The sequence below is a fragment of the Heliconius melpomene genome, chromosome 6 (genome assembly GCF_056956725.1).
Source record: "Heliconius melpomene rosina isolate 202511_hmr_F chromosome 6, ASM5695672v1, whole genome shotgun sequence".
Classification (NCBI taxonomy): domain Eukaryota; kingdom Metazoa; phylum Arthropoda; class Insecta; order Lepidoptera; family Nymphalidae; genus Heliconius; species Heliconius melpomene.
In genome coordinates this window covers 10,819,685-10,842,009 of record NC_140394.1, presented here as the reverse complement: position 1 = coordinate 10,842,009, position 22,325 = coordinate 10,819,685, and the positions used below count along the sequence as shown (strand labels likewise).

Sequence of the window (22,325 nt, the reverse complement as noted above, 5' to 3'; positions counted from 1 at the left end):
ATATTCGAATCCATTTCTTAAATATAATGGCGAAATCAACAAGATCATAGACAATATAGAAAGAGTTCACAAGTTACATTAGATTTAACTTTCAAAGTATTTTCATAAAAGTATGCGAAGCTACACTACCATTTTCTTTTACCCTTTATTCTAAAGTTACATTTAATTTACCTGTACTTTCTTAGAAAGAAAATGTTTGTTTGAAATTCTTAGTGCAAAATTTACACTAGCGTAGACGTAGCGTGCATAGACTACCAAGTTTGTTTCAGAAATAAATACAATTTATGCTTCAATATTAATTATCTAATAATTATCTGCCTGCATTCGAAATCAAGAGTGTTATTAGATAATAAATATATGAAAAAAACTATATTTAATTGATAAAATATATTGTTAATTTGAATATACTTTTATTAAATATGTGAATAAATTTTACATTTTTAAATATAAATTATTATAAAAAAGATACATTTAAAAATATAAATAATTTTACTATTACCATAGGTAAATTTTCATCTTCCGAATCAAATTTTTTCGAATAATCTGCTTTTGAACCTGTTAAAAAAAAAAACTTGTAAATACTTCCACCACTAACATCATTCGCTATTTCAGAATAAGCTCCCGGTATTTCTGGCAAAGTCGGTCATCAAAAGAGGTTTAAAAAGGCTAAAGTCGACTCATGTCTTCTGATATAAGGAGGTCTACACGGCATGCATTAATATTTGGGCGCGAGTGTGGTCTGCATTCTGTATCCTCGCGACGTGAGGTGAATCCGCAACGTACGTTTTATTAGCCGGAACGTGGCGCATGGCTTCGAGGCGGATATTACTGCCGAAACCCGTTCTCGGTGATATTTTACACAAAATACTCATTTACTGCAAGATTTCTTTTGACCTCTCAGTTTCTTTTAAAAATGCACCTTGATTTTTTTCAGATTTCTAAAGAAAACTAATTAGTAAGCTGCCTTAAAATCTTACAACGTTTCGTTAGAGTACTAGCTTTAACCAAATTTTATATAGGTAGACGATACTAAAGCTTAGTATAATGACATCGACAATATTTTCAATTTGAATCTCAAAGCGCGGTCGCCTTTGTTTGAACGCTTTCATCTTTTAACTACCTTCTCTGAAAATATACAGCTATTCAATATTTAAGTCTTTGTGGAGAATGTTAATTTAACATTCTCCACAAAGACATTCGAAGCGTTGTTCTCCAATCTCGGTATCAGTTACCAACTCAAAGCAAAGTACGAGTTTATTTTGTTCATTAGAAACGTATTAGAAACGAATTGTATCGAAGTTACAATATTTGCGAAGAGTATTGTCGAATTTCTAACCCAAGTTTGTTGTAGCGTTCGATATTAATGGATCTTTAATGTATTCGTTGATTCGTGATATTTCGAAGAGGGAATTCAGAAACTCTTGAAATATAAATACTAAACAGCATATTTTTGTGTATTTTTATTGAAAAATATTCGAAATGGTGATGTAATAATACTTTTTTCATACGTTTTTACTAATAAAAAAATATAATTTCGGTTTTAATCTATGTTTGTTTGTAACGAACTAAAAAAAACGTCAGTCAAGTGAAAGTTCGGCTCTCCAACCAAGGCTTCCGTGCCAATTTTATGATGGTAGGCCAAAGGGAAGTACACTGTAGAACTTATAAAATATGATAAACTTAAGTTTACAGGTATATGCACTCATTTTTGTGTGAAATAAACTACAAATATAAGTTTGTAAAATTTTTATAAATAAAATTCTTTCAGCAGATTTTTGTGCGAAAATGGAGGAAACATCAATCCTTACAAACTTTTACATTTATAATATTAATTGGATATTTTTATAAGATGGACACATTTACAACAAGTAAAAAAAAGACTATAACCGCTTACTTAACTAAAACAACAGATTAAAAGAGTATAACAGAAACAAAAGAACATATTACATTAGCGTACAGACAAAGAAAACGCAATCCCTTGTTGATTCAGAGCGGCGGTTGACCACCGAGAGCGCCCTGTGCCGGTCTGTAATTAAGCAGTAAAAATGAAGTCGCTTAATTTAACTACCCCCAAACCTAAACGTCCGAGAATTGGGTCAAAGTTTTTACGTTCTTATGGTATTTTTGTAAACCTCATTAAACTGCTATTTTTAATCAGCAGCTACCCACAATAGGGTAGGCGGAACGAACCTAGTGTTAAAACACTCCGTTCCCCATTTTCCGCCGAGTTCTGGAGACGTTGTGTTGAGTGGCGGAATAAATATTTCATTTCTTCGAGTGGGAATCGAACCTACAACCAGTCGCATTTATAGTCACACACTTGTGCCCCACGATTGGCCACAAACTGCTATTTAATTATACTTTTATTAAATCAAGTTGTTCTGCAAAAATGAATATGTAATGAATAAAATTTTAATATATTTTAAAACGCTGACGCGACGCTGCTTCCCGGCCGTCCTGAAATATGGTGATATTTATGGATTTTGACTAAGCATGTGCGAATTAGTCTGTCTTTTTCTAAATTATTTAGGTATTAAGTAATTTATATTGCTTAAGGTTAGATTATTTATTGTTAACGTTGAGAATATAATTAATAGATTCTTAGGGCCAGTCGTGGCACAGCGGCACAACACATGCTTGCTGCCCTGATTTGCCTTATGCTTGCCCTTTGAAAACGCGACAGATTGTAGTTCGATTCACACTCAAGTAATAGGCTGAAAATAGAAAAAAGATAATGTTATCGCTTCGTTCTCACTATCTACGTCGCTACACGCGCAAGATAAAAGGTTAGTGAAGCTTAAAATAAGATTAAGATCAGCATCAGCTTCACGCTGTATCCCGCACACAACAGGTTAAGCAGAGGGAACCTAGTGTTAGACACTCCGTTCTCCACTTTCTGCCGATTTCTGGAGCCATTGCGTGTTGAGTGGTTGAGGCTGTCGTGACGCAGCGGCACAAGGGTGTGACTGTAACGTGACGGTTGTGGGTTCGATCCCCACTCGAGGAAGTGAAATATTTATTTATGTTTATATTTCCATTTCTTCGCTCTGGTGTCGAGGCAAAGATTAAGACAATTTTAATGTTTACTTATTAACAAAAAAAATACGTAAAATCCACCAAAATTACCACTATCTGAAATACACATTTTATTTCAATTTCCATTTCAATGTAGGTATTCATACACATATGTATTATATATCATTCTACCTATAGTTAGCATGCGGCAGCGTGCGCTCGGCCGTCACGTGTCCCGCATTAACTGCGTGCGTACCTTAGTTCTAAGGGTAATGCCTTACCCTTAGAACTAAGGTACTAGGGCTAAAGCCCTATCCTACATTTGTTTTCAAATTCTATTTTGAATAGTATATCCTAATTTAGAATAATATGGTTTGGGAAAATCTTCAAGTCAGTCGTGGCACAAGTAGGAAATGAAAAAAAAAAACATTCCTTCGAATGGTAATCAAACCCACGTTACGTTAACAGGTAGATTCTGTACCGCTGCGCTATGATGACCTCGATATATATTTGGATATTAAAGACATCTATACTAATATAATAAAGCGGAAAAATTTGTTTGTTTGTTTGTTTGTTTGTTTGTTTGTTTGTTTGTTTGTTTGTTTGTTTGTTTGAACGCAAAGATCTCTGGATCTACTGGATCGATTTACTTTGTTTTTGTTTTGTATGAAAGCTGCATTCTTCAGAAGTGCTATAGGCTATATAATATTACATTATATATATTTACTAATAAATTAAAATACTTTCTAATTTGACATGCAATTTATTCTGCCATGTTAATAACAACCGTCGTTGCTAAGCACCGGTTTGCAAAGTTTCTTTGCTGTTTTAAGAAAACGTCACCCAAAATGAACTTATATTTTGATATTCATCCTTATAAAAATAAGTATATAATATTTAATAAATATTCTTATAGTTCGAGCAGGCGTAGCCGCGTCCGGGTCCACTAGTCATGTATAATATAATGTTACTTACAATAGTTGACACGATGGTTATCTACTATATGTAACGTAACTTGAGAAATGTCTGTCTATATTTTAAAAATGTACACCACAACAAGCAATATTTGGACAAAGTGATAATTTATATATTATTTCTATTTTACTCGTAAAATTCTAGATATGCATAAATATAAATAATAATAAAAAGCTTTGCGTTGAGTTTACCTTGACATAAGATGCAATGTCTTCAGAATTAATTAGACGGAAAATGGGAAACGGAAACTGTCTCAATTAGAACGGAGTGTATTAATACTAAATTCCCTTTGCCTGCGAAAAAAAAATATAATAATAAAGCAACCTATAAATTCGCCTAGAACCAGCCGAACATCTTTCAGAATTTCATTAAAATATATTTTGTAAGAAAACTTGTATTTCGAAGTGAAAATTCGCGAACGCCACTGTCCTACTTTAATTTAGGTCGCAATAGGTACGTGACGGCGCATTATTACGTGATCACTGACTATCGGACTCCGAACTAACTATTTGCAATATCACTGAATTCCTTTCTTTTTTCTAAAGAAATAGAATGTAATGCTTCGATTTACATTTGATAGAATGTTACCAGGTACCAGGTTCCCTCTGTTTACCTTCTGTGGCTCCAGGTTTCACGGTTACAGCGAGAAGCTGAAAAAGAAAAATAAAGTAACGCAATTTGGAGGCGTCAAATTTATTCACCAATCATTTTCTCTACTTTCCATCAAACACAGCCGTTTTAGTTTATCCAAGCACTTATTATATTTTATATTGCGTCTATTTTATTTAACTATATAATATATAAATATTAAAACATTTTCCTATTACTATTACTATTCCAAAATATCGTAAACATATAAAATGTGCTTGGATTTTTTATATAATTATATATTTTTCAGAAATAGATAAGCAGATCTATTATAATAGAGTGACGCGAAGAAAATATTAAATAAAAAAGTGAAAATTGGAAACCCTACTTAAATGTTATGTAATTAATGAATTGCGTTAATTTCAAATCCATACCTACATGCAAAAATAGGTAGAATGTAGCGAATACAAGTCTTTGTATTTTTGTCTGTATAGAATGTACTAAAAGTGTAACTAAACATAAGCAAGCTTATGATTGGCAAATTGCCTAATCTGCTAATCATCAACCGGCATCCGGCTAAGTGAAAATGGTTCGTAGTGGAATACTAAAACAAAATGATTTCGATTCGGAAAAAGATTTATTTATTGTTACAACAGAATAAAGACAAAAAACTGTATACCAAAAATATTTTTTTACTAATTAAATATGCAGAAAATATAATTATGGGATGAAATGTAAATTGTGATTTTTAAAAGTGATACAGAATTTAAAACAGAAACCAAATAGAAAGTTAACAAAAAATAATTGTATAATAATTGAGTTTTTGTAGAAGACGAGTTCTTTTAATTATTTTTATTATTTTTCCAATATATACAACTTAAATAAACTTAAATTTTTATTTAAAATAGAGTATTATATTTTTTTTCGTAACTGGGTACTATAGCGTATTCATATTTTTTTTAATATAGGCGATCATTTTTATTTTTTTATATTATAACATTTTCCTTTTAATATCAATATTCTACAATTCTTTTTTTTTTTTAAATTCTACAATTCTTTCCGAGTATCCGTGCGATGCTGTTGACGCGGCTTGACAAATTGACAGCACCTCAAATGTCATATACGCTTACTGTCAACGTCAAATATGTCATTTAAGTTTCGTTATTGTGATATCATATAATTCGTCTAAATTAACTTAAATTCTCATATGAAGATCATTATAAATATTTCACAGCTACTTTAAGTATTTATAAATAATTGCCACTTAAGTATTATGGGTGGCAAAACCAAACAAAGTCAGAGAACTAAAAATAATGTGAGAGTATGTATCGTACTATAATTTCGTCTTATTGCAGTAAAATATATTTTTTTTAATATATGTTTTTAAAATAAACTTAAATATATGTTGCAGCCTTCAAGCAGTGGTCGCAGTGCAGAAATTTTAAGCAATACAATCAATGTAGATACATCATTTGTCAAAGTAGGCTCAGGCAAAACAGTACCTGCAATATTTCCTACATTAACAACTCTAAATATTGACCAAAATTTAAGCTCGGAATATTCAATATGCTTTAAAAAGTTTAATAAAAAGGATCCTATTACAAAAACCAAGGTAAGAATAACATTAAATTTAGATCTCAACTAATAATATAAAACTTAATAGATTTCTCTATTTTGATACTATTCTAACACTATTGTTATACTATTGTAACAGGTATTCTTATTTTTTAAAATATTTATATAGAATCATATATTTGAATGATGATAAAAAGTTTTGGAAAAGTGTTGGAACATAATATATTAAAATGGGATGTAATATTGCATAATATTTACTATAACTAATTAAAATTTACAATTAAGTAGTCTATTGTAAATACAGTGTGAACTCCAAATAATTTTCTAAGTTATAAATATATTATAACTAATATATTTGTAACTTACAAAACTTTGTAAAATTTATAAATTATATTAAATTATTATTTAAAACATCTAGGCACTTCAAGAGTTAACAGAGTTAATAAAAAATGGCAATGTAGAAGAAGCAGCACTAGCATTGCCCAGCTGGGCTCATTATTATCAGATATTGGTTTTTGACCCTGACCGCAGAGTAAGAGAAGCATTGCAGGTAAAATTTTGTTTACATATAGGTAATATATAATACAAATTAAGAAATGAATATATATTTAATTATTTCAATAAATAAGATTTGTAATTTGAGAAATAAATATATTTAAATTTTGTTTTTTAACCATTGTGTCTGACAGTGTCCGACTGGAATACAAAGAATGGATTCATTTCCTACCTCTAATAACAAGACATTGTGCACTGTTGAATTCCACCACTCAGTGCACAATGTCTTGAAGTAACTGAATGTGCATGGAGAATATAGTGCCTTATCAGTAGGTTTCTTATGTTTATTATGCTATTAGGGATACAATCTTACATAAAAAACTTATCAATACAACTTATTTACTTAAAAAGCTTACTTTACATATCATATATTTTTTAAAAATGGCTCAATTACATAAAATATAATGCAAACAATTATAATTTGATTATACAATAATAATCATAATATTGTTTTATTTTACCACACTTTAAATGTTTTGTTATAAAAACAATGAAATTAAAATAATTAATTCCCCTGGGTGGGAATTGAATCACCAATAACAATTGTGTTTACAGTCAAATACAACCTTTATTTTCTGTTTCATTGTCATAAAGTATCATAATGCATGTAACAATAATAACTTTCAGACATGTCACGGTCTTATAGTATCAGTATGTGGGAGACAGTGTGCACCACATCTCCGCAAGCTGGTGCCGGCATGGCTCATAGCACAGTATGATGAACATGCACCTGTGGCCTCACTTGCTAAAGGCCAATTGGAGGTAAGATAACATTTCAACATTTACATAAAGTACCCCTTATTAATATAAAAAAATATTGTACTATCATCAAATCTAGGCATGTATACAATTTAAAAAATTGTATTTTTATTGTATCTCTCTTTAATAATCTGTTACAGACCACCTTCCCTGACAATAAACTACAAGAAGCTTTATTGTTTTGCAAGAATGAGATTTTGACACTACTCATAGACAATCTCACGGGAACCCCTGAAGACATGCTTATCAATAAGTAAGTTAAATAATACATGAGACCGTCGAGGCCTTCCTTCTTCCTTTAGCGGCATAAATGGTTAGTGTAAACGCGACGGTTGTGGGTTCCCACTCGATGGAATCAAATGTTTTCCTAAATAATTAATGATAATATCAATTGTCATCCCACAAATCATATAATCATCCCCATTCGGATGATCGCTAACGAGACAGGGCGTGGCGTAGAGTTCCCCGCATTATCTCGAAAATTGACTTAACAAGGAGAATGGAGTCTTAACACTAGTTTCTTTATATTATTTACAGGTATTTAGATGCAGAAGAGCGTGCACAGGCAACAATACGCATACAGACCGCGTCATTGCGTGCTTTAGATCATTTTGTAACAATACTGCCTGAAACGCAGGAAAATTGGTTATGGGAGGTTTTAGCACCGCTGTTAGAGGGAAATGTATTTTGGAAAATGGCGGCGCATGCCTCACATAATGTTAGGTGGGTCAGTTTTACTTGTTAGCGTTAAGTGTTATCCTTTGATTGTGTTAATTTTTATTAATGTTAATTTTTATTAAATATTCTATGTACATTTATGATTTATATAGACAGACATACAAAATCTCGGGTACAGCACTGTTTTAAACAAAATTAATACTTCTGCTTAACATTTCTAAAGTAATATTATAGTAATATTTCACACTTAGGCAATTAAAAATATAATTTTATAGAAAGAGTGTAAAAATTTTAACGTAGGGAATGTGAATTCGCGCCTTTTTGGGGCCTCTCAAATTCCTTGAACACTATGTTGCTATGTATATTGTCAGCCATAATATGAAATATACTAAATTTAACTTTTAATTATTAATTTCACTTTCAGGGCGGCGTGGTATGGAACAATAGGTAGGCTAGTGTCAGTTCTAATAACACGGTTCCCGCGTGAGGTAAAAACGCGTATATTAAAGGCTTTAGTAGCATTACCCGAGCGAAATGCTGCTGTCGCTACGGAACGATGGGCGGCCGTGTTGGTCATTATGCATAATGTACAGGTAAAATGTAAAAGTTTATATATTACTAGCGACCGGCATTGAGTGTATGTATTTTGGGTTCTTTTACATGAATAAATATCCTCAGTAATATATTTTCTCGTATTATATCTTCCATGTACAAACAGTGATTGGTTACAAAAGTCCCAAAAGTGTAAATAGTATAGACAATAATGTATATTATACCGGCTGTCGTTGAACTTAATTCTTTTAATTAAAGTACAATTTTACTGCTATTTGAATATTATAATTTTTTAAAATAAACGGTTTTTATCTTTTTAAATGCCTTGCGGGATACGTGAAGTTGAATAATAATAATCTTTTTATTGCAGGATTGGGCCACATTGTTGGACAAAAAAGATCTTCTTGTCAAGCGTCTGTTAGATGTTCTAGAAAATGGTAATTATATATTAGCATTATTTTTAACTGATGCATATATTCTAAGTATAATTTTGTTATTTCAAATAATTGTAATTCTGTCGTTGCTGACTGTAACAGTGACGATTGTTAATTTATTTATTGTTCATTTTTCCTCGCTCTGGTAAGAAATCAAAACGCACCGTTAAGTTCCGCCGTTGAATTCAAATTTGAAATTTAATTTCTAAAATAAGTTTTATTTTTTCAGGTGGTTGGGGAGAAGCTCGACTTTTAACGAATATATTGTTGCCATTATTAGATAATATGCCCGAGGAATTACTAAATAAAGAGTTTTATTTAACATTCTTTAATGCCATGTTTACTGGGTAAGTAGTTTCTTTTCGAAATGTTTACACTTTTTTTTATACAATTTTAATATTAATTGACATTGAATATACGAGGATAAATCAGTTAAAAAGATTAATTTCGAATTATGTGTTGAGATTTTAGATGTACTAGATTTTTTTTTGTAATTGAGTATTTGTCTCTTAGATTGTTTGGTTCTCTTATGATGGCGTAAATTTTCCTTTGTTATATTATAATAATTTTTAGTAAGATCAATTTTAATATTTGTAGTTCTAATCTGTATATACCGATCATGATGTATAAGTTAAAATAACGATAATCAAATAATTTTACAGGTTACAAAACAAAAACACATTAAATTCAAAGAGTGAAAGACAAATTTGGATAACAAGTCTATCAGAGTGTCTCCGTTACCTTTCAATACAGAAATACGACTACGTATTAGAAATAGTTACGTACGTTCACAGGACTTGGTTAGAAATGGTTTTCCTAATCAAAGATAATCAGACGAGGTGTAACTTGATAAAGCATTCCGCTACAAATATGGCGGGTATAGCTAAATATTGGCTTAAACAGACTAATACCTCTAACACCTCAAACACCTCCAACACCCCCAATTTCACCCAAAATGACAAATATGACCAACTAATAAGAAACTTCTGGCAAAACATTGGATCTACAATGTCGATGCAAATTGAAAAAATACCTTTAGAACCAAGTGACATAACAAATTTAATAGACGACCATATATTATTATTAAAAACACTAAAATCTACTTTCAATCAAGAGAAAAAACAACTAAGCATACAGTTTGCCGATGAAAAAGTTGAGAAAGTAGAAAATAAGAGCACAGATAGAACAATTTATGATAAAGCCTTGATTGAGAGATATAGACATAATTTAAATAATTTAGTGGAAACAACATCTTGTGAATATTTCGATTTTGCGTATAAAAAATCTATGTCTTCCGCTGTATTTTCGTCTTTAATAACATTATTGATAGAATTTGATAGTGACAAGTTGTTTTTGGCCATTTCTAAGCATTTTAATGCGGATTCGTTGTTTAGTTTTTATGATAAAATATTGAGGAACTGGCTTTCCGGTGATACAATGAGGTGTAAGCCTTTAGTGGAAATTTTGTTCATAATGGTGAAATATTTTAGTGAAGACGAACAAGATGCTATGTACAATTCATTCCAACAGGTCAGTGACTTATTTTCTTTTTCGAGATTGATTGATGTTTTATAACATTTTATGTTAATGTTTATTTATATATTTTTTGTTTTTTTTTTTAGCATCACTCATAGCATAGCAGGATAGGGAGATAGAACCTAGTATCGAGACACTCCGTTCCCCATTTACTGTTTTTTATTAGTCGAGCGCAACACCGCGCTTTGTCTCGACACCAGAATGAAGAAATAAAAATATTAAATGTTTAATTTCCTCGAGTGAAAATCGAACTCAGAATCCGTCGCATTTACAATCACACGATATTGCCCCTGCGCCACGACTACCCACTTTTAGTAACAAGAATATATATTGTAAGACAATAACAATATAAGCCACATACGTATTATTCACAAAGGCATATATCCACATACTAAAACTCACATCAACACGAATATACCTTACATTCTCATATATGCACACACCTATACACATGATTTTTTAGATGAGATGAGGTTATGTAGGATAAAAGGAAACTTGTGTTTTAAAGTAAAGTACACTCCATACAGTTCCCGCCCGCCCTGGTAGAGTGGTGCATGCAGGTGTCGCAGTGGCAGGCGGCGCGCGGCGTTGGCGACGCTGGCGGCGCTAAACGCTGGCTGCGCGGTGCGCTGGTAGGAGCATCGGCTGCCGCACTATGCGCCCGCAACGATACGAACGCACGCGCGCTGTTGCTCGCCTGCCTCGCACACGGGGACGATGGTGGTTAGTATAAATTATATTTCTTGAGTTCCACGCTATATCTTACTATAAAGCGAGGAAACTAGTGTCAGGACACTCCCTTCTTTTCGCACTGGCCAATTTTTAAATTCACATTGCGTGATGAGTGGCGTTTGGCTTCTAATTTACAATTAAGTAGGTACTACCAAAATATACGACGTATAGTGTAGTCCACAACTGATTGTTAAATTATAAAACAAATTTTCTCCATTCCCTTAAATATATCTGGAAATATTATACAGACTGTACTAAATATTATAATAATTCTTTAAATTGAAATCTACAGAAGTAATGATAAACGAGTCGGCAGTAACAAAAATCATCGACACCCTCTGTTCCCAACTGTCATACACGGAAGACGACACAAACATGAAAAATGAACAATTTATAGAAAATAATGCAGCTTTAGGAGCGCAAGTGGCCGCAGCGCTAGCAAATACATCGTTACAAGCCAAAGCGACGCCATTATTGTTGAAATTATTCCAGCTTAATTTAAATGTTATGGTTAGTATAATATACTCTTAATTTTTTTTTTATTAGTTTCACGCTGCAACCCTCATATTACGGAGCAAGCAGATGAAAACTAGTGTTAGGACACTCATGTACCCAAACACCGCCTAATTTTCGAGACATTGCGTGGGTTCGATTCTCTCTCGGTGGAAGGACATGTTTTTTTACTCGTTTTGGTAACAAGACAAGGCGCGGCGTTGAACTTCGCTACTTACTCCACTCGGTCTGCTACTCAAAATACAATGTGGAGCCGAGAAACCAAAACAACCTATATATAATTAATAACTAAACTATATCTTTCTAAATAAAGCATGGTACCTGGTCCTGTGCGAATTCATGGTCTGAAACTCGTTCGGCGTGGCGTGATGCGTTACCGAGTTTAACACCGGAACACCGTGTGGTCGTAGTTGACAGTGCCTTGGAATTGCTACATGGATATATTTATCAAAAGTATGTATATATCATTTTCACGTTTGTTATGTTTTAAGAAAAAAAATAATGTACAAAATACCACACTTTCAAACTGCTTGCAAAAACACTATTTCATTTTATTATTTTAGCTATAAATATATTTATCGTAAATGCTCCACTTTATTGTCTTTAATTATATACCATCTAGATGTAAGCCGATTCTCGAAATTTTGAGCTGCGTGATAAATGGCGTAACTTGACAGAATGGAGGAATAAGAATAAATATTAAACTCTCTCAAATGGGAATTAAACCTACAACCATTACATTGTTATTAATTAATATAAATTACGCAAATCACACAATGTCACAACATTTTGTGACAAACTTAAAGTTATATTTCTGATATGTCTAATATGTTTCATTCGTTCAATTCGTTTGTTCGGTGTCATTTATCCGTTCGTTTAATTCATTATTCGTTTCAAATGATGTTAATAATTTATTTTAAATTTCCAGTACAGAAGAGCTATACATGAAACGTATAGAACACGCCTCAACTCTATGTCCATACCTTTTAATATCATGCGAAACAAATACCAACAAAAATATAATCGAAATCGTCGCATTAACAAAAAAACTATTCAAAATGGAACCGAAAACTCAAGTGCCTTTAGAAATATTTGCCTTAAAAATAGATTGCATTTTTGGTAACCTGAACTGTCCTTTCGAAAATGATAACGATTTTATAGATAAAGTTGTAAATGATGAAGATACAGAATTAGATAAAATGGACCTTATGTTGTATGTACATAAGAGTGTTTTTAGATCGTTTTTCTTAAGAGCAATGTTGAGCCGAAACGAGTGTTTGGATGATGAGGATGGAGTGACCGAACACTGGCGAGAGGAATTATTAAATGATATATATTATAAAGAATTATTTAGTACGGTGTTGTATGAATATGTTGTGATTAGTACCCTATGTGAGAGATACGCGTTTGTGAGTATATTACACTTGTTAGTTACAGAAATATTTGGTATTTAATTTCACAAATTGTATTATTCTACAATTTGAATAATTTTAAATGTCATAGTAAAAGCATTTTTAATAAATAAACGTTTAATTCGCTTTTTAAATTCTTTAATATTATGAAAACGACGATAACATGATTATTTATTTTAATTTATTGTTATTTTTTTAGTGGCCACACTATGAAGTAATAAGAGATGCAAAACAAAGAATAGAAAAGTTAATTGATGATATAATATCTGAAATATCATTAGATACTAAGAATATGATACTTTTACATATAACAGAGGTAGCAGCAGTAAATGGATATTATTGGTCATTTGCGAGAAGCTTCTTTAATTTTAAAATTAATGTTAAGAGACTAGAAAAAGAAGAAAAAGAATTAAACGAAACCTCGGAAAGCTTAAAAGTTGATAATGAAAAAATACCATCGGATAATCAAAGTCCTGAACGCCCAACAGTTCATAATCAAGAGATTTCTTCTGCAGGAGAAAATGTTGAACAAATTGAAGACAATAAAAATAGTAATGTTCTAAAATCTTTTCCAGTAAATACAGTAGCAAATGATAATAAAATAAAGTCTATAGATATGAGCAAGCTAGAGGAAGTTGTTACTGGTACTGGATACTTCCATAGTTTGCAGGTAAGTGTAGTTATACTTTAAAAAATATTAAATCAGCTTCACGGTGTATACCGCACATGGCAGGGTAGGCAGGGATAACCTAGTGTTAAGACACTCCGTTCCCCACTTTCCGCTGAATTCTGGAGGCATTGCGTGCTAAGTAGCGGAACTCAATGCCGCGACCTCGTGCCTTGTAGTGGAGATATAAATAAAATTTTAATAAATATTTTATTTTCTTGAGCGAGGATCGAACCCACAACCAGTCGCGTGTACTGCCTCTTACTTACTGGCCTCGTTAGACTTGATATTTTTTATAACCAGCTGACGATGCAAAAAACATAAAAAATAAGATCAATTTTCAATTTTTTCAATCGATTCCAGGCTGAATCTAAATTTACATCCATAACGTCCGAGAGCACGCTATGCGCTCTCATGCTGCGTAGTATAGCCGCTATGGGAGGGACCACGGGGGACGCACTACGGGAGGAACTATCAGGCGGAAGTGGGGCACTAGATGCGGTTATCAACGTGTACTACAAACACAACGAACTAATGTTGTATGACGGGTGAGTGGGGACAATCAGACTTGTCACTGATGACTAAACACTTATTATATTGTCTATCAATGAACAACACAAAAATATTTTTTCAATTCGAAACGTTTATTCCTGAGATTAGAGCGTTCCAACAAACAAACTCTTCAGCTTTGTGTTATACGCCTTTGTGTCTAAGCTAATATCAGCTCCAATAGCGCATATAACACACGATATATACATAAGGCAGAACTTGACTTCTGTCTACTTCGTGTCTACCATCACACTTTTAGAACTAAAGTTCCTAAATAGTGGTAAACCACTGTTACATTTTTAGATTTAATTATGTTTTATATCAATTAAAATCACTACACTAATCACTATACTTTCCTATATCCAGGGACGTAATCCCAGCTCCATGGGCGCACATAACACACAATGTGTACATAATACGGTATTTACGACACTGCGTGGAGACGCGCGGGTGGGGTCTGCCTTCACACTACTGGGACTTCACCACCATCACTTTGTGTTCTATGGTCACTTCGCTAAGGGAAAGTGTCAAACAGTGGGGATGTGTCAAAGTAAGTGCAAGTGTGAATGGGAGCACTTTCCACTGTACCACGCAAAAATGTTCAGTTTAAACCAGTAGTTTCTAAGATTAGTACACCTAAACTCAAACTCTTCCGCTTCTTAAAATTAGTATAATATTGTAATGTTGGTGAGTTCAGGAGTCTAATGAAGAGACTGCTCTTTTTGAATACTAGTTTATTGCTCACTAAAATACCAAAGATACATTATTAGCATATACACAAACATGCATACAAACACTACAATATAGCAAATTCTAACCCTCTCCTCCACAGGCAGCGATGCTATCACAAGCTATACTCGAGCTATTTAAATCTGTACGCACATTCATATTAGACGTACCAGCGCGAGCGCAAAAGCAGCAGCCGTCAGATCACGTGGCGGCGTTACCCACTGAATGGAAAGATATATTCGCACCAGATCTCAATGTTAATCTTTTTGGAATTATTACTTTTGTTTTGAGTGAGTATTTTTTGTTAATGAAAGCTAATCTAAACTTTCGTCTTGTGTAAAAACACGTTATAAAAATACAAATATATATAATTTTAAGAGTAGTTTCAGGTTGTCTTCCGCATAGTAAGATAATCCGTTTTTCACTTACCGTCCAATTTTCAAGATATTGCGTGTTGAGTGTTGATACTTAACGCTGCACTTTGTCTTGAGACAATAAAAATCCTACTAACTAAAGTTGGAACCGAACCCACAACCGTCGCGTTTTCATACATACATATAATGTGTATACATCTAATAAAAAAAACTTATTTCGTTTCATATAATATTAGTAAAAAAACTTAGATATACATATAAATTTAAAAAATATCCTTCAACAGATGATCACAAGAAGCCAATGACAATGAGTCGTTTAGCATTAATCGACTCTTTACTCAATATTATGCCACTTTTACAATGGGAGCGAATACCCGCTCAGCGTTTAACTCCGTTAGCTGAGGGTGTGGCGGACGCGGCGTTAAATGCGTTAGAGGGTCTCGCCCATCACGCGTATTTGTTCCTGGCTTATGCGGCGTTGGATGCCGTTGATAAGCCATTGGTGTTAGATGACGGTACGTTGATGTTTTGTTTGTAAATGACATTTTTAAATTTAGTTTTTTATTATAAATAGACCACACTTGATATCCATTATAATATTTTATTATATTTCGTATAGCCGCTATTTTATGTAGACTGAAAAATCGAAGTAACAACCTACAATAAGATATAATAAGATTTCTTGCACTCTTTTCTAATAAATTGTATATTATTTTTACACAATAGCGGAGAAGCTATCAGCGTGGGGTGGTAATACAGAGGAACAAGCGCCGCAGCTTTCACTCGAGAGATTCCACACGCCGCTCCTAAACCTGTATGATCTATTAGATGCTGCGTTGCAGGATGTCATGTTAGTATGTATATATACACATACACACACACACATATATTAACACACGCACACATACGTACGTGACTTAATGTACATGCAATATACATTATCACTGTAATAATGAACTTAAAAATGATGAGTTAATTTAGAAAAGCATGTAATTTCTTATATTGAATAAAATTATTTCACGTTGATTTTATTGGTTAACTATAGCTGGATTTTTCAACATAAATATATTTTTAAAATTCCAACGATACCTTCCTGAGATTAGGTTTTTCAACCAAACACACACATTACCTCAATAACTAAAGCCAGATAGTAACAATACATATTAACCCATCCAGAGTATGCGTGCGCACATGCGAGACGGTGGCGGGGTCGGACGCGTCGCGCGTGGCGCTGGCGCTGCTGCTGGCGAGCGCCGCGCTGCTGCGCCACGCGCGTCTCGCACGCTCTGACCTGCACCATTACTATGTGCAGATTGCTAGGTCAGTGGAACACTTACTTTATTTATTCGAGATTCACATAGTGTTTAAACACTCCTTTCCCGCGCTCTTTCCGAATTGGAGCTTTGTGGATTGAATGGAGAAACTATACGCTATATTTTCTCTACTAGAGCACGGAAATGATAATAATTTTAATATAATTTCTTAAGCAAGGATCGATATTACAACCATTATAGAATTTACATTTAGGTTAATTTGTGAACGCTTTGATTTGCACGAGTGCTGTTGAGTTGAGATGAGATTTTCTTCTCATAACACAGGGAACACGAATACGCCAACTACATGCTCCCTCATGTGCTTCGCCTGTTGCCGGCGGAGATACTTCACGACCGGGCGCCCTCGCCCGCACTGCTCGCGCGCTTTCATACAATGCCCGAACTTCAAGTATATGGTGAGTGTGACATGACGTGAGTGACTGATAAGTGTACGGTAGGTGTGATGTGACGTGACATCACGTGCTCACGGATCAAATAAAACCAAGGATATTGAGTGATTATTATTTTTACTTTTGAAGTAAGTAAAAATTTGTCAAATTGTCTTGTATGTTGATTCTACTGTAAGTCTACTGTAAGTGTATTTCTATACACACATTAATAGGTTCACTCTGTATCTCAAATATGGCAGATAGGTAGAAGGACTCTAGTGGGACACTCCCCTCCGCGCGTACCGCTCAGTTTTCGAGTGTGAACGAGTACACTCAAAGCCTCCATCATTAGTTTAACCCAAAGAGAATGTAACTATATCTAGTTAGTTACTATATTTATAATAATATACTAAAATTATTCCACAGAATGGTACAACCACACGACGACAAGCTCAGTCGCCTGTTCTCTTCTAACTGATATACTAGGGGGTATAACCAGTGCCGGTGCTAGGAGTTACGCCGCGGCGTTAGACTCCGGCGCATCTACAACGTTGAAACGAGTGGTGAAAAATGCAGTATCGCCGATACTATTAAAGCGTCAGTTAACTGCGCTGCGAGATAGGGCAAGTGAGCTTGCTGATACACAGGTTTGTTTAATTTCTGTGTTTAAGGTTTCCCTTTTTTAAAAAAATCGGTGTTAATGAAACAAAATGATAAATCTGCATGACTTATGTATATATTCCTTGTAAAACATATTTTTCATACAGATAATTTATTTTTGCAATGAAACATTATAAAATTTGTTATTCGTACTTCTTTTTAAGCTGTTATTGTTATCTATATTTATTTATATTTCATATGTTATTTGAAAGGAGGTTTAGAACTAGACAGAATTTATCTCTAGGTATTCAATTGTTAACAGAGTCCAGATTTTTAATCTGTTTTTTTTTATAACTAAATATTATTTTAATAAAGTTACACACATTTATAAACCAAGGTACTAAGTACGGTAAGGTACCAAGGATGTGACTGTAACGCGACGGTTGTGGGTTCGATCCCCACTCGAGGAATTGCAATAATTATTTACGTTTATATTTCCCTTTCTTTGCTGTGGCGTCGAGTGGCAGAACTCAACGCTGCGCTTTGCCTCGACACTGGAGAGAAGAAATAATAATATTAAATATTCCATTTCCTCGATTAATGTTTACATAAATACTTGCAGGTATCAATCCAATGGTCGCGCGCCGAAGTTCAGCTGTCCCTCTCAGTGGAGGAACAAACCCTATACCTCTGTATACAGTTCTCGGACGATCATCCTTTAACGCCGCCGCAGGTCACAACGCCGCACTCGCTCACTTCGTCCCCCTCGCGCGGGCCCCTACATGGGGCGGACACGCAGTGGATTGTCATGTATTTGGCTTATCAGGTATGTTGTGAACTGTAAGAACGACTTTTAGGTGTTTTTATACGAAGAAAATATAGGACTTATTTATGTTTAAACTATTGTTTACTGATTTTTTTGTATTTTACTCTGTTTCACAAGAACGGCTCACTCTTAAACGCCTCCAAGATGTGGGTGACCGCGCTCACCAACCGCGTGGCCGCCGCGCCCGTCTGCTACATCTGCTACTGCCGCCTGGTGCCGGCGCCGCGCGCGCGCCTTACCGCCGCCTGCCACACGTGCCGCAACGAATTCCACGCTCAGTGCCTGGTGAGTGTGTCTTAAAAATTTATTATGACGGATAAAATCATAAAGAGAACGGAAAATTCCGATAGGAATATTAAAAATCGTACTGTTGCATGTACTACATTCTTTACATTAAGAAAAAGCGTGAAAATAATAAAAAAATGTTAGTATAGTGTGGTGGAGGACTCGTGGCCGTCCGGATTTTAGACTTTCAGAGATTTTGTTCATTGTTTAGTCGGAAAGAAAATAATCTAAAGCAATAAAATTTCTAAAATTAAGTCATCGCAGCCATTTACAGCTAACTTTAGGGCCGTTTTACTGTAGTAGCCTAAATACCATTTTATAATACAAATACAATAAATATTTATTTTATATCCACAGCGCAAATGGTTTGCGACCAGCTACAGGTCCAATTGCCCAGTTTGTAGATCCAAGTTCTGATACAAAATGCTTCCAACGAGATACAGCAAGAACATAATAGAAGTAAAGAATAATTCAATTGAAATATGAAAATCAATTGACAACTTTCTTATTAAAATTACTATTTTTTAAAATAAAGTTATTACATATTTGAAAACCGTAAGCGTTGTTGATTTTTTTTAAATACTCTCATATTAAAGGTGATCTTTCTTTCTATTTATTTTTAACTAAATCCTAATTATAACACCAATATATAAATTTCTCTCTCGCTCAGAACTCAACACAATGAATTCAATAATATTCCGTTCATTATCTTATTTTACTTTGTTTGGATAAAAGCAAGAATTTAGTACAATTTTCTTTACATAAAATTTAACATTTTAGTCTGTAACAAGCAATATTTAATCTAGCAGTCGACTATGAGATTGAAAATAACGTTAAACTACAACTAAAAGTTATGAAAACGTGCTTAAAACGAACCTACCTCTAAAGCAATAAATAATAAACGTATTTGTAAAATTAATATTAGTCGGTAACATTCATCATAAAATGTTAAGAATGTTAAATTTTATATATTATATCGATTCATTGTGCAATTAAACTTACTTATTCATTGCTTAACAGAATAATTCAACGTTAGAACTACAAATTACAAGTAGTTTGGGGGCTAGTTGTATAAAATTATTTAAAAATATAGCGACACCAGTCATGGTGAAAGGACACATGCGTTCATTCCCAACTTGAGGAAGTGAAATATTTGATATTTTCAATCACTACAAATAGGTTTTTTTTATTGAAATTATGCACACGACTACTTATATGCCACTTATGTGTGAATGTATTAAAAAAATCATATTAAGTATTACTTAATTGTTACTATACATGAATTTAAATATCACAAATGCATAATTCAAATAAATTCAGTCAAAGTGGGGCTAATAGTAGTAATTTATTATTTATAATTAATAATTATTTACAACTAATAATTATAAATTATTAAAGATATTTCTATAAATGTCCATATATATTTATAAAAAGAAAACATCTTTAATATTTGCATATGATAGTTATTAAGTTCATCAGTTTCATCAAGTTGTTACAAATGAATTATGTTGTAATAAAATTACTATACATACTAAACAAGTTATTTTTATTTACCTACACTTCTGAAAATAACTGTAATAGATACCACAAATAATTAAAATAACAACACATTAAATGCTTATAAGTGTTTTAATAATAATGTAATACATAGCTGGCTTTAATTCTTTATTAATTAACAAGAAAATAAATAATATACCAAGAATAATAATTTGTATATTGTAATTATTATTTTTTTTGTTATTTGTCTCACATTAGAAGAAAACAGTAAGTACCTACGTACCCAAATTATAAACAGTCTTAGTTCAATCTACATTTATACATATAATTAATTTAATGATTAAGTATTATTGACTAGTAAATGCTTTGTAAATGCAAATCAAAATTTAAATTAAAATAATTTACATAAAATATATTAGTATCATAGTAATTATTAAAAATAAGATCATTTTTGTGCTACTTAAATATTGTACGTACACTGAATTCTATTGTTTAGGTAAACCACTCTTCAAACTTCAAGTGGAATTTAAACTTATTAACATATCATCGATATTAAATATTACTTTACTATAAATAAAAACTTTAAATGACTAGAAATTTAATAATTAAAATTCTTTAAAATTCTATTGTTACAGTTCATACTGTAAAGTAAAATTATTTATTTAATTAAGGAATATAAAACTTCCTCCTCCTTTTGACATGTTATTTAAAAATGTGTCTTTTGTAATAATAATTAGTGTGACTGCAATTGCTGATTAATCCAGTCTATATCTTCATAGAAACGCGGGTCACTCACTCTTAACGCTGCTCTTTTATAGAAAAAGTAATACCATGGAGATACTGCAAAATGGAAATATTATAAATAAAAAAATCTCTTAAAAGTATGTTTACTCATAAATATGAAAAAATGAAGACTTTATTTGCCTTCTAATTTACAAGGGCAAAACCAGCTTATTTAATATTTACACATTTTAAATACGTTTCCACCATTTCCGCCTGAAATTCCGCCTGAAACACCATTTTTTCTTCCTTTATAAATTACCAAAATACTTACAGCATCTCTGAAACGTAAACAACACTATTAACATAGGTGTTGATACGGATTCAGGGTCACTCCATTTCTCCAACAACCACACTGTATGCAGCACCACACTGGACACCACATATGCTATTACCACTGAACCTGCTGCTCTGAACTTGCGGATTAAGACTTCTACTAGACCCGCCTGGAATAAATATTAATAATGTATACATTTATTTATTTTAATATATATGTTTAATTCTTAATTATGTACTCACTTGAAATAAATATGTTGAGAAGAATGTTATAAGAATGGTCGTTACTGATAGCACCAGAAATAAGTCCTGAAATCTAAAGAAGATAATAAAGCAATAGATTAAAAGAATAAAGCAATAGATTTTTTTCGTTTATATAGATATTTATTCCACTTACATAAATATCACTAATAAACCATCACGACTCCTAGGAAACAAACTAACACAATTAAATATTAGATCGCAAAACATAAATGTTAATTGGCTTATTAAACTAAAAGTATATCTTGGCGTGGAAAGCTTCATTTTGCTTTAATCGCACTTTTTAAATCAAATCAAATGTCAATAGCAAATTTTCTCAAAGTTTATTTACATCCGCCAATGACGTCATGTGCACAATTGACGTCATCAATGATTGATAAAGGTAAGGACTCAGGGCTGCCAACATTATAAAATTTTATCTTTTAATTTTAAATATTTGCAATCTTTTTTAATTA

General features: G+C 32.7%; 2 protein-coding genes across 2 annotated transcripts; one reads left to right on the top strand and one right to left on the bottom strand.

Moving 5' to 3' along the window:
* The first annotated feature begins 5,708 nt into the window (after nucleotides 1–5,708).
* Ltn1 (E3 ubiquitin-protein ligase listerin) lies at nucleotides 5,709–20,592 on the top strand. Its single transcript, XM_085186183.1, has 26 exons — nucleotides 5,709–5,899; nucleotides 5,990–6,190; nucleotides 6,572–6,703; nucleotides 7,336–7,470; nucleotides 7,608–7,720; nucleotides 8,005–8,190; nucleotides 8,570–8,738; nucleotides 9,068–9,134; nucleotides 9,361–9,478; nucleotides 9,794–10,661; nucleotides 11,195–11,390; nucleotides 11,692–11,909; nucleotides 12,226–12,365; nucleotides 12,841–13,321; nucleotides 13,524–13,994; nucleotides 14,355–14,539; nucleotides 14,907–15,090; nucleotides 15,373–15,559; nucleotides 15,928–16,158; nucleotides 16,370–16,493; nucleotides 16,820–16,963; nucleotides 17,242–17,372; nucleotides 17,772–17,992; nucleotides 18,568–18,771; nucleotides 18,889–19,056; nucleotides 19,414–20,592. Exons 1-26 carry the CDS (start codon nucleotides 5,852–5,854, stop codon nucleotides 19,471–19,473), a joined length of 5,382 nt encoding a protein of 1,793 aa, XP_085042309.1. The 5' UTR covers nucleotides 5,709–5,851; the 3' UTR covers nucleotides 19,474–20,592.
* On the bottom strand, nucleotides 20,499–22,249 carry LOC146538449 (transmembrane protein 138). The gene is made up of 4 exons (XM_085186188.1): nucleotides 22,007–22,249; nucleotides 21,853–21,925; nucleotides 21,608–21,779; nucleotides 20,499–21,393 (listed from the first exon to the last, which is right to left on the bottom strand). Exons 1-4 carry the CDS (start codon nucleotides 22,132–22,134, stop codon nucleotides 21,287–21,289), a joined length of 480 nt encoding a protein of 159 aa, XP_085042314.1. The 5' UTR covers nucleotides 22,135–22,249; the 3' UTR covers nucleotides 20,499–21,286.
* Between the last annotated feature and the right edge of the window lie 76 nt (nucleotides 22,250–22,325).

Excerpts from the sequence above, each read along its gene's own strand:
- Ltn1 (XM_085186183.1), top strand. The coding sequence starts at position 5,852 with ATGGGTGGCAAAACCAAACAAAGTCAGAGAACTAAAAATAATGTGAGA. Across the intron at positions 9,135-9,360 it reads GTTAGATGTTCTAGAAAATG|GTGGTTGGGGAGAAGCTCGA; the intron begins GTAATTATATAT and ends TTATTTTTTCAG. Across the intron at positions 15,091-15,372 it reads AACAGTGGGGATGTGTCAAA|GCAGCGATGCTATCACAAGC; the intron begins GTAAGTGCAAGT and ends TCTCCTCCACAG.
- LOC146538449 (XM_085186188.1), bottom strand. The coding sequence starts at position 22,134 with ATGAAGCTTTCCACGCCAAGATATACTTTTAGTTTAATAAGCCAATTA. Across the intron at positions 21,926-22,006 it reads GGTTTATTAGTGATATTTAT|ATTTCAGGACTTATTTCTGG; the intron begins GTAAGTGGAATA and ends TATCTTCTTTAG. Across the intron at positions 21,780-21,852 it reads TCTCAACATATTTATTTCAA|GCGGGTCTAGTAGAAGTCTT; the intron begins GTGAGTACATAA and ends TATTTATTCCAG.